General features: G+C 61.3%; 1 protein-coding gene across 2 annotated transcripts in view; it reads left to right on the top strand.

Annotated features, from left to right (window-relative positions):
* Positions 1-11,298, top strand: part of H6PD (hexose-6-phosphate dehydrogenase/glucose 1-dehydrogenase) — a 31,507-nt gene extending 20,209 nt beyond the window's left edge. For both annotated transcript variants that reach the window (XM_008265963.5, XM_089301521.1), the window contains exons 4-5: positions 3,928-4,197; positions 5,036-11,298. In XM_008265963.5, coding sequence (XP_008264185.3) covers positions 3,928-4,197; positions 5,036-6,399 — 1,634 coding nt within the window. In that variant the 3' untranslated portion in view covers positions 6,400-11,298. The remainder of the gene's footprint in view (positions 1-3,927; positions 4,198-5,035) is intronic.
* Positions 11,299-12,240: the final 942 nt, after the last annotated feature.

Raw genomic sequence — 12,240 nt, 5'->3', positions numbered from 1 at the left:
GTTTACTTAGATTTGAGAGGCAGAAAGGGAGACGTCTCGTGTGCACTGGTTCACTCGCCAGATGACTGCGACAGCTGGGGCAAGGCTGGGCCCGGCGGAAGCCAGGAGCCAGAAGTTCAATCTGGGGCCCCCAGCGGGCTGGCGGCAGGGAACCAGTCCTCACTGCTGCCTCCAGGATGCGCCTTAGCAGAGAGCTGGAGTGAGAGAGGGGCCAGGACCTGAACCCAGGCACTCTGATTGGGATGCAAATGCCTGCCTCCTTCCCCTACCTCCAACCCTCCCCCGCTCCTTTCAGCCCTGTGACTTCAGACAGGAGAGCCAGTGTTTAAACCGTGGTTCCAGGGCTGCCATTGTGGTGTAGCAGGTAAAGCCGCCACCTGCAGTGCCAGCACCCCATATGGGCACAGGTTCATGTCCCAGCTGCTCCATTTCTGATCCAGCTCTCAGCTAATGGCCTGGAAAAAACAGTAGAGGATGGCCCAAGGCCTTGGGCCCCTGCGCCCATGTGGGAGACCCGGAAGAAGCTCCTGTTTCCTGGCTTCTACTGTGGCCATCTGGGGAGTAAACCAGCAAATGGAAGATCTGTGTGTGTGTGTGTGTGTGTGCGTGCGTGTGTATGTATGAGAGACCCCCTCTATATCTGTAACTCTTTCAAGTCAATAAACAAATCCTAAAAAAAAAAAAAAAAAAAAGCTAGGCCGGCGCCACGGCTCACTAGGCTAATCCTCCGCCTTGCTGCGCCGGCACACCGGGTTCTAGTCCCGGTTGGGGCGCCGGATTCTGTCCTGGTTGCCCCTCTTCCAGGCCAGCTCTCTGCTGTGGCCAGGGAGTACAGTGGAGGATGGCCCAGGTGCTTGGGCCCTGCACCCACATGGGAGACCAGGAGAAGCACCTGGCTCCTGCCATCGGATCAGCGCGGTGCACTGGCCACGGCGGCCATTGAAAGGTGAACCAATGGCAAAAGGAAGACCTTTCTCTCTGTCTCTCTCTCTCACTGTCCACTCTGCCTGTCAAAAAAATAAATAAATAAATAAATAAATAAATAAATAAATAAATAAATAAAAAGCTAAAAAAAACCAAGACAACAGCCAGTGGCTGCATGGGCCGTGCTCTGGACCCCAACTCTGCACCACCTCCAGATCCAGCTGGGACCAGGGAGTTTGTGTCCTCTGACTGGATAATGGCTTTGCCGTCACCCTGGCCTGTAGCAAACAGACCTCGTGGACTGCAGGAACACTGGTCTGTGGCCGTGGCTGCGCGTTCATCTGCAAGGTTTCACTTCCTGCCCCAAAGCCATTTCTTCAGTTATTTTAGAGAGAAGGTGAGAAGCTTACCTGCTTTTTATTTTTATGTTTACTTATTTTCGTTTTATTAGAAAGGCAGAGAGGGGGCGGGCGCTGTGGCTTAGTGGGTAAAGCTGCCACCTGCAGCGCTGGCATCCCATATGGGCGCTGGTTGGAGTCCCGGCTGCTCCACTTCCAATCCAGCTCTCTGCTGTGGCCTGGGAGAGCCGTGGAGGATGGTACAAGTCCTTGGGCCCCTGCATCCACATGGGAAACCTGGAGGAAGCTCCTGGCTCCTGGCTTCGGATCAGTCCATCTCTGCTGTTGCGGCCATATGGGGAGTGAACCAGCAGATGGAAGACCTCTCTGTCTGCCTCTGCCTCTCTGTATGTAGCTCTGTCTTTCAAATAAATAAATAAATAATGGCCGGCGCCGTGGCTCACTAGGCTAATCCTCCACCTAGCGGCGCCGGCACACCAGGTTCTAGTCCCGGTCGGGATGCCGGATTCTGTCCCGGTTGCCCCTCTTCCAGGCCAGCTCTCTGCTGTGGCCAGGGAGTGCAGTGGAGGATGGCCCAAGTGCTTGGACCCTGCACCCCATGGGAGACCAGGAGAAGCACCTGGCTCCTGCCATCAGATCAGCGCGGTGCGCCGGCCGCGGCGGCCATTGGAGGGTGAACCAACCGCAAAGGAAGACCTTTCTCTCTGTCTCTCTCTCACTGTCCACTCTGCCTGTCAAAAAAATAATAAATAATAAATAAATAGATCTCTCTCTCTCTTTTGAGAAAAGATTTATCTATCTGTCTGCTGGTTTACTTGCCAAATGCAGCAGCAGCTGGGGCTGGGCAGGGGCCAAAGCCAGGAGCGGGAGCTTGAGGTCCCCCGCCCCGTAGGTGGTCAGAACGGGATTACTCGATCTCCCAGGAGTCTGCATCAGCAGGAAGCTGGAGTCAGGACCAGCGCTGAGGCTCGCAGCCAGGCCCTCCCCGGGGACGAGGGCGTTGTCACTGCGAGGCCACAGGCCCTGCCCCGACCCCGCCGTGGCTCTTCGGATCCTCAGTTTGCTCTTTGCAGGACCACAAACCAGCCACTTCTGCCGGCCGTCGTCACCAGAGCCCTGCGTGGAGGCCTCTGTGTCTGGCTCCTGCTGCTGCTCCCCAGCTAGGATGGGTCCTGGGCAGAGGCAGCCCCCACGTGTTTGTTTGAGACACACGCCATTCTCAAAGATTGGAGTCATTTGTGCATATCAGAAATCACGAAATCAGGGGCCAGCGCTGTGGCATGGCGGGCAGAGCCGCTGTCTGCGTAGCCGGCATCACACATGGGCACCTGTTTGTGTCCAGGCTGCTCCACCTCCGACCCAGCTCCCTGCTAATGGCCTGGGAAAGCAGCGGGGGATGGCCCAAGTGCATGGGCCCCTGCACCCACGTGAGAGACCTGGAAGAAGCTCCTGGTTTTGGCCATGTGGGGAGTGAACCAGCAGATGGAAGACCTCTCTCTCTGTCTCTCCCTCTCTCTCTGTGAAGAGTCACATAAGTAAATAACTTATTACTTATCAGATAACTTATTTACTTGTCAAATAAGAAAAAACTCTTTAAGAAATAAAATAAAAGGCCGGCACCATGGCTTACTAGGCTAATCCTCCGCCTGCGGCGCCGGCACACCGGGTTCTAGTCCCGGTTGGGGCACCAGATTCTGTCCCGGTTGCTCCTCTTCCAGGCCAGCTCTCTGCTGTGGCCTGGTAGTACAGTGGAGGATGGCCCAAGTGCTTGGGCCCTGCACCCGCATGGGAGACCAGGATAAGTACCTGGTTCCTGGTTTCGGATCAGTGCGGGGCTTCTGGTCACCCTGTTAAATGGCAGAGGCAGAATGAAAAGTCAGTAGCCCTCCCAGGATCAGATGCCAGCCCTCCAGGGAAGCTGTGGCCTCCTCTGAGCTTAGCCTCCTGCCCACCGCTGCCCAGGGAGGGCTGAGCCCAAGTGGCTCTGGGGGTTCTTGTCGTGGTGACGGAAACCTGGCTGACACAGCCCTCCTGACCTGCCTCTTAAAAAAAGATTGACTGACTGATTGATTTGAAAGTCAGAGTTACAGAGAGGGAGGGAGGAAGGGAGAGAGAGAGAGAGAGAGAGAGTTCGATCTTCCACCCGCTGGTCTACTCCCCAGATGGCCACACCAGCCAGGGCTGGGCCAGGCTGAAGCCAGGAGCCAGGAGCTTCTTCCTTGTCTCCCATGTGGGTGCAGGGGCCCAAGGACTTGGGCCATCTTCTGCTTTTTCCAGTCCATTAGCAGGGAGCTGGATTGGAAGTGGAGCAGCTGGGACTTGAACTGGTGCTCGGATATGGGGTGCTGGCGTGGCAGGCGGTGACTCATTGGCTCGACCTGTTGTGCCATGGCACCCACCCCTCTGAAAGGTCTCCCCACTTCTCAGGTCCCACTGCTGCGCTGAGTTCTGGGGGCCAGACCGCAGCAGACATCCGCTCTTAGAATCTTTCTCGCCACGGGGGCCGCCTCCTTCCCTTCTCTTGTGGTCTTTGCCCCGGGGTATGTCTTCAGCAGACCCTTGAGGATACCAGGACAAGGTGCCAGGTGGGGGTCCTGGCGCTCCCCCCACACCCTCCTTACGACCTCCCCTCCCTCCTGCCCAGGCCGCACCAGCTTCTACGAGGAGTATGGCGTCATCCGCGACACCCTGCAAAACCACCTGACGGAGATCCTCACGCTCGTGGCCATGGAGCTGCCCGCCAACGTCAGCTGCTCGGAGGCCGTGCTGCGCCACAAGCTGCAGGCCTTCCGGGCACTGCGCCGCCTGCAGAGGGGCAGCGCCGTGGTGGGCCAGTACCAGACCTACAGCGAGCAAGTGCGCAGGGAGCTGCGGAAGCCGGCCGGCTCCCCCAGCCTGACGCCCACCTTCGCAGGTGCTTCCCAAGCCCCCGGGGTGGCGGGGCCGGAGGTGGGGTTCGCACAGCTGTGCCCAGCGGCCCTGGTGACCTGCCCTGCCCTCCGGCCATCTGGCAGCAGCAGGTCACAAGTGGTACGGGACATGCCCACGAGTTGCGTCAGCCTCGGTCCCAGCCCTGCCCCTAGAATCTTCCCAAGGGGCTCAAGCCAGGCGTCTGCCCTCGGGGAACTGGCACCTGCCTCCCAAGTGAGACCACAAAGCTCTGCCCGAGCCAGCGTGTCCAGCAGGCAGGCACCGTGAGGCTCCTCTGGACAGCTCAGAGTGACCGGCACGAGAGCAGCAGCTGCTGGCGGGGCACGTGCGCCAGGCCCTCATCTAACCCCCACCCACAGACCCACTGGGGAGGGGCGATGATCACCCTGCTCCATGGGGGAGGAAAGGGAGGGTGTGGTGAAGGTGGGAGCTGGGCTGTGGGTGTGGTCAGTCTCTGGCTCCGCCCCCCAGTCCTGCTGCTATCCCCCCAGCACCCCTTGGGCTCACCCATGTCTGACTTCACTTCAGGTGCATCCGAGTGCTCCCCAAACAGGAAGTCATGCCTGTCTCCTAGAACCCCCTGTCCTACCCCACCCCAGAGTCAAGACCCCCCCCCCCAATTGCCCTCCTGTGAGACTTCCGGAGTCTCCAGATGGGAGGGAGGTGGCCTTCCAAGCCACAGCGATGGCCCCAGAGGCCGGCTCTCCGCCCTAACTAGGGAGACAAGACCGTGGGGGCAGGAGTGGGGTGGGTGGCCGTACCAGGGGGAGGGGCCTGCTGACGCCCTGCTGCGGCGTCACCCACTGCTGTCCCTGCTGCAGGCGTCCTCGTCCACGTCGACAACCTGCGCTGGGAGGGCGTCCCTTTCATCCTGATGTCCGGCAAGGCCCTGGACGAGAGAGTGGGCTACGTGCGAGTCCTGTTCAAGAACCAGGCATTCTGCGCCCAGAGCGAGAAGCACTGGGCCCCGGCACAGAGCCGGTGCCTGCCCCGCCAGATCATCTTCTACATCGGACACGGCGAGCTGGGCCACCCCGCCGTGCTGGTCAGCAGGAACCTGTTCAGGCCCTTCCTGCCCGCCCAGAGCTGGAGGGAAGTGGAGGACCGGCCCGGGCTCCAGCTCTTTGGCCGGCCCCTGTCCGATTTCTACGCCTTCAGCCCCGTGAAGGAGCGCGATGCCTACTCCATCCTCTTGTCCCACATCTTCCACGCCCGCAAGGAGTCCTTCGTCCCCACGGAGCACCTGCTGGCCTCCTGGGTTTTCTGGACGCCCTTGCTGGAGAGCCTGGCCCGGGAGGTGCCGCGCCTCTACCCGGGGGGCGCCGACAGCGGTCGTCTGCTGGACTTTGAGTTCAGCGGTTCCCACTTGTCCTTTTCCCTGGGGCAGCCAGAGCAGCTGGTGCCGGGGCCCGGCTCCACCCCGCGGCCCAGTGACTTCCAGGTTCTCAGTGCCAAGTACCGGGAAAGCCCGCTGATCTCCGCCTGGCCCGACGAGCTCATCTCCAAGCTGGCCAGTGACATCGAGGCCGCAGCCGTGCAGGCGGTGCGGCGCGTCGGCACCTTCCACCTGGCGCTCTCGGGCGGCTCCAGCCCCATCGCCTTGTTCCAGCAGCTGGCCTCGGGCCACTACGGCTTCCCCTGGGCCCACACGCACCTGTGGCTGGTGGACGAGCGCTGTGTCCCGCTCTCAGACCCCGAGTCCAACTTCCAGGGCCTGCAGGCGCACCTGCTGCAGCACGTCAGGGTCCCCTACTACAACATCCACCCCATGCCTGTGAACCTGCACCAGCGGCTCTGTGCCGAGGAGGACCAGGGTGCCCAGGCCTATGCCAGCGAGATCTCGGCCCTGGTGACCAACTGCAGCTTCGACTTGGTGCTGCTGGGCATGGGCACCGACGGGCACACGGCCTCTCTCTTTCCGCAGTCGCCCACTGGCCTGGACGGGGAGCAGCTGGTGGTGCTGACGGAGAGTCCCTCGAGGCCACACCAGCGCATGAGCCTCAGCCTGCCCCTCATCAACCGCGCCAAGAAGGTGGCCGTCCTGGTCATGGGCAGGACGAAGCGCGACATCACGCTGCTGGTGAGCCGCGTGGGCCGCGAGCCCAAGAAGTGGCCCATCTCGGGCGTCCTGCCCACTTCCGGCCAGCTGGTTTGGTACATGGACTATGAGGCCTTTCTGGGGTGATGGATGGCGCCTCTGCTCTGGGCTCACTCCCGTGCTTTCCTTACCTGTCCTCACCCCCCACCCCAGCCCTGCCCAGCGTACCTGATGCCCTGAGTCGGGCCCGGAGCAGGGAGGACAAGGCCCCGCCCTAGCCTGCCCCTTGGGTGGCCCATGCTGCCTGGGCGTTGCGGGCGGACACAGAAACCAGGCAGAAGTGCGATCTCTGTCCTTGAACAGAGTCAGTGCCAGGCCAGAAGACCCACGTGGTCGCCCATCAACAGCCACCAGCACAAATAAGCGGGGGTGAAAGTGCCCACAAGCAGAAGGGGACCAGGGAGCTGCCGGGAGGAGGCCTGGGCTGACAGAGCGGCCCTGGGGGTACAGTGCCCCGTGCCAGGCAGGCAGACGGGAGGCCGTCCCCACGCCACAGCCTGGTCAAGCCCCGGCCTGTCTGCTCCAGTCTCTGCACCTCGAACCCACTGCCCTCACCTCCACCCCTCACCTCCCTGGGTTCCTCCTCAGCCCCTCCTGCTTCCTGTGGGAGCCCGGTGCATCAGCCAGTGTGGATGTCAGAAAGCTAGGACTGCTCCCCTTTGAGAACAGCTGTGCCTGGGCAGTGGGGCAGAGGTCCCCAGCTTCCTCCAGCCGTGGGTGCTCCCCTCTCTGGCCGGCCTCCTCTGCCAACCCCCTGGCCGCGGGTGACCGGGCCGTTCCAGGGAGCCGGAGCCTGAGAGGGCCCCCCGGTGGGTGTTTCCTGTCTTGGCTGCCTCTTGGGTTTCAGCAGGGGAGACCCGGTGACGTTGTCCTCTGATGGTGACCACTGTGACTTCAAGTGACGTTGGGTCCCCCGGTGGCTCTGCCCAGCAGACAGGAGCCTGCTGGGGCGGCTGCAGCCGGCCCTTCTCACACTGCCTCCCGCGGCCTCCAGCCCACCACTGCCTTCGCTGGGCTCTCCCTCGTGCCAGCCCTGGCTGTACCATCATCACCTGCCCTCCTGGCTTCTCCGGGAGCAGAGCTTGGTCCTCCTCCCTGGAGAAGCCTCGGCCAGAAATGCCCATTCCCCAAAGCCCCCGAGGCGGGCTCTAAAATTCTTGAAAGAAAAACCAGCAACAGAAAGAGATCCCAGGACACCTGTGTTTTTGTTTTTGTTTTTCAACTTCCCACGTGGTGGTGCCACTCAGGTGCGCATGTGAAGGGCTGAGCCTCCAGGGCCGTGCCTGCTGGTTGGAGAGGCTTTCTCCATAGGAGGGACATCCGTCGCCATCTGACACTTCTTCAAGGCTTCTAACTTAAACACGCATCCTCATTTTCCCTGGAGGTGCGGGAGCCGGGGGCTCTCTCACTTGAGGGGCACTGTTGGTGAAGTTCTGCCTGCCCTGGCCTCCAGCAGCCCAGGCCGCACAGGGAGCCCCGCCCTGGGCAGAACAGAACCGCGGGGCCAGGGCTGGGCGCCCTCTCCCAGTTGCCTGTTCACACCTGGTGGCCAGTGGCGCTCACCAGGGGTCAGAGGTGAGCACAGGTGTTGAAGTTCCGCCTCTGGCCGCGTGGGGGCGCCTGAGCACCATCCCCGCCGCGGCTAGCGGGCAGCGCAGACACAGGCCAGTGCCTGAGTGATGGCGACTCCCTGCCTGCGGCCAAGCATCCTGCTGTCCGTCAGAGGAAGGCCCTCACCCACGCGTGCGCCCCTTCTCACCCTGTGTTGGGGAGGAGAGAGGCTCCGGACCCTGTGCTCCCCTGACGGGTTCTGGAGGAGGTCTTGCCCCTTGGATTCTGTTTTTCTCTGAAAGTGGCCAGGTGGGGCCTGGAACTCAGGCGGCCACAGTGGAGCGTGGGCTGGCAGTGCGGCTGCGACCCGGGTCTGGACTTACAGGCAGTGTGGAGCAGGTTCAGCTCCCCCCCACCCCGCCCCGGGCAGTTTTCTGGGAGGGGGAGACGGTGGTGAGGAAACAGAGCAGAAACCAGGAGCTTACTGAGGGTTTTTTTTTTTTTTTTTATTTGAAAGGCAGAATGACAGAGGAGGGGAGAGATGGGAAGAGAAAGAGAGCTTTTCCATACACTGGTTCTGTCCCCCCCACTCCACTCCAAATAGCTGAAACAGCCTGGTCTGGGCCAGGGAGCCAGGAGCTCCATCCGGGTCTTCCATGCGGGTGGCAGGGACCCAAGCACTGGGCCATCCTCTGCTGCCTCCCAGGCGAGTTGGAAGGGGCAGTATCGGCAGTGGAGCAGCTGAGACTCGAACTGGCGCCCCAGGATGCTGACGTCTCAAGCCATAGCCGTGCCGCCGCCAGCCCTGCCTGTCCTCAGCGCCATCTTGTCTAACCCTTTGACAACCCGGTGGGCTGCGCCATGGGACCCTTATTTAGCAATGACTGAAACAAAAGCTCAATTTCAGGAGCAGCCCGGGTCAGACCCAAGTTGTTGGGAGTCTCCAGCTGTGTCCACCAGCCCGTGCCCTGCCTCTTCTCTCCCCTGGGGCCTTGAGCAGGGGGCAGCCAACACCAGAGTCTGGGTTCCAGAGGGAGGCACCTGCCCGTGCACCTGTGGGTCTGTAAATGGCAGGAGGGCCTCCCCTTGTAGACCACCATTCACATCCTGAGAGCGGGGTGATCGGCCTCCGTGGTGGGAAGGGTTCCAGGACTTCCGGGTTCTGCTTCGGCAGCAGGTGTCTCCTCTCGGGTTTCCCTGCTTCCTGTTTCTCAGCAGGTGGTCCTTTAGGATGCTCTGCGCCCACTCTGGGGTCCCCGGCTTAGCAGCATAACAGGCGGATGAATACTCCAGGACATTCATTCTCTCAAGCGTTTCTGTCCCCACATCGGCATCCCGGCTCTGGGAGTTCCTTTTAGCTTTGTCCAGCTTCCCTCCTTCCCAGTCCATGTAGGGAGCCAGGCGTGGCCAGACAGAGAAGGGACAAGGGGCTGCTTCCTAGAACTTTTTCTCCTACAGAGGCAGCCTCTGCAGCTGCTTTTCCCAGCTGGATTTTCATCTCAAGTCCGTGGGCCACGGCCTGCAGGTGGAAAACTTGCTTGGTGGCAGTGCAGGGTCAAAAAGCAAGTCACGGGAAAGGCCGGCGTGGCAGGTTGGCGTGGTCAGCACCTGCCCACGCTGTGAGTGGGGCTGCAGGGGGCAAGGCTGCGCCTCCAGAAGTCCCGGATGGAGCTGGACTCCCGATTCGCTCTGAGACCATGGCCTGAGTAGGTGGCGCTGCATCGCTGACTGCCTTGTGCATGTGCCATTTCCATGGCTAGAAGGTGCCCCCCCCCCCCCAGCCTTCTCCGCCCTTCACAGCAGTCAGAACCCAAGAGGGCGGCCAGCGTTGTGGTGCAGCGGGTTAAGCAGCCGTCTGTGATGCCGGCATCCCATACAGGCGCCAGGTCATCCCAGATGCTGCACGTCTGATCCAGCTTCCTGCTAATGTGCCCAGGAAAGCAGCGGGGGATGCTCCAAGTGCTTGGGCCCCTGCCACCTGCATGGGAGGCCTGGTTGGAGTCCAGGCTGCTGGCTTCCAGGCTGGGCTGGGCCATTGCAACCATCTGGGGAGTGAACCAGCGGATGGGAGGTTTTGCTCTGTGTCTCCCTCTCTGTCACTCTAAATGAATCTTAAAAGGAGGGGGCATCCGAATGAAAGATGCAATGAGCATCGGTACAGCTGTGCCCTGGGAGGTGCTGGGTGTTTTCTGGCAGTCACTGGAGGGCAGTGGCTTGCTGAATGCAGGTTTGTTGTCTGAGGTCCCGGCATGGCAGGTGGCAGCCGCACAGTGCGGTTTCTGTCCTGAGCTGCTGGTGCTGGGGTTAGGCTTGGACGTCAACGTGTTCTCTGCTTTGCTGCATACCGTGCAGTCTCCAAGTAAACCAGACCCTACGTCCCGCCCTCCCCTGCACGTCCGTCTTCCCTGCAGGATTCGTCCTCACTGTGTGAAGGGGTGAGACCCAAAGCAGCCGCTGTTCCTGGGAGATTCCAACAGCAGCCGTCTCCCAGGAGGTCCAGGCTCCCGGTCCCTGGGGTGTGAGTGAGAAACTCGGAGGCTCGCTCGGTTCATGGCTAAGCAAGGTGCCAACGCCCCAGCACTGTGTCTGCACCAGACATGCATGCCAGGCCTGGAGGATGCAATTCAGTGAGCCAGAGGCTAGGGGGCAGGGAAGGCCCCCCCCCCCAGCTTAGGGAGTGCACCTGCTGTCAGAGCAGGTCACTGGGATGCGTGTGTGACCCTGAATGGGAGGGGGCCGTGACGCTTCCGTGGGTTCTGGGTTCCCAGCACTGGTCTTTGCTTGACCCTGGCCTTACCCCCAGGTCTCTGCATCCTTCCTGCCCTGGTGTGGGAGGGGTGACCCCATCTTCCTTGGCTGAGAGCTGCCATGACTACATCTGAGCCGCTGGTGACTAGAGTTGGAAGTGAACACAGACGCGTGTCAGGGTTGGCCCTTGGCTTTACCTGCACACAGCGGGAGGGGCCGGGTACACAGTGAGAGGAGGCTCCAGGAGAGGACCCTGGATTGGCTGAGCTCAGAACCTCGAGGGCCTCCCTGTCTCTGGGTTGTGACGCGTGTGGTCTCCTCCCCTGGGGTCTGGGTGACAGCCGACCACAGCAACATGGCTCTGACCTGCAGGTGTGTGAGTGAGGAGCTGAGACTCCCCCCGGGGCCGAGGGGCTGTTGCTGTCATGCAGTCTGTCCTGTGATAGGGAACTGGGGTCTGGGCCGCGGTGAGGCCAGGAGAGGAGGGGCTGAGCTCTGGGGTGGGCATGCAAACCACCCCTGCAAACAGCATGAACGTGCCAGGATTTCTCTGGGCCCTGGAAACTGCCTGAGACGACTCATCCAGAACCCGTGCCTTTTAAAAATCTTCAAAAATGTTTTTAAAGAGGCTTTTTGTATATCAGATGTAACATCTATTTTTTCAACAATACAATTGTTTTGCCAAAACCCATGTTCTCATGCTGTCTTTGGGAGGTGGGGTGCGGTGGGTTGTGGGAAGGGGACGCGCGTGTGGGCCAGAGGCTGTGCTCCATTTGGGGGGAGGTGGAGAGGGGGCCCCGGTCCCCAGCAGCCCGCTGGGTGGGTGGGGAGCTTGTGAAGCAGCAGCCGGGATGCAGCTGTTTGCCTTCGGTCTGCTGCCTGAGCCCCAGCTCCGGCCGTGCCCGTGTTCCCAGGAACGTGCTTTGGGGAAGCCGCGTGGACTGCTGGGGACTGCTGGGTGCAGGCGCGACCCAAGCCAACATGACGTTCTCACGAGTGCTGTGGAGTGGGGAGTCTACCGCCCAGAGGGGGCCCTGGGCAGGAGGCCAACGTGGAAGAGGGCAGAGCCCGGGAACTCGCGCCCGGTGGCCAGCAGCGCTGCCCTGGTCCAGTCTGCCCGTGGACCAAGATTCTGCATAGTCTGCGTGTCTCATCCAGGCTTGTGTCCCTGTTACTTAACATACTGCCCTGCAGTCAGTGAGTGAGTGGCAATGCAGCGGGGAGAGCTCGGGACTGGCCAGGTGTTCTCAGCCACAGGTGGCCTGGACACGACACCGGAATCCTGTCCCTCTGCTGGTGACCCTGGGAGGCCACACTTGCAGCTGCCCTGTCCCCGCTCACAACCTGGGGGTAAGATCCCAGGTTGGGCTCATGAGGTCCACTAAGGGGACCCAAGGCAGGGGCTTGGCCCCAGGCCCAGGGTCTGTGGTTGAGAGGAAGATGGAGGTTTGTATGTAGGTGTGGTCAGCAGGGCAGGGTGGGTGGGGCTGGGGCCCTGGGAAGGAGCCTTCCTGGTATATGGGGGAGGGGCTCTGAGAAGGTGGATCCCCTGTGTTCAGTGGGCCAGGGGCTGGGTACAATGGGTGCCAGCACCCTTGTTGGCACAGGAGGGCGAGACAAGAGCCAAGG

Source organism: Oryctolagus cuniculus, chromosome 7 (genome assembly GCF_051225735.1).
Source record: "Oryctolagus cuniculus isolate XC-2025 breed Fujian yellow rabbit chromosome 7, ASM5122573v1, whole genome shotgun sequence".
Taxonomy (NCBI): Eukaryota; Metazoa; Chordata; class Mammalia; order Lagomorpha; family Leporidae; genus Oryctolagus; species Oryctolagus cuniculus.
The sequence above is the reverse complement of the archived record's forward strand: the minus strand, read 5'-3'. Positions and strand labels throughout refer to the sequence as shown.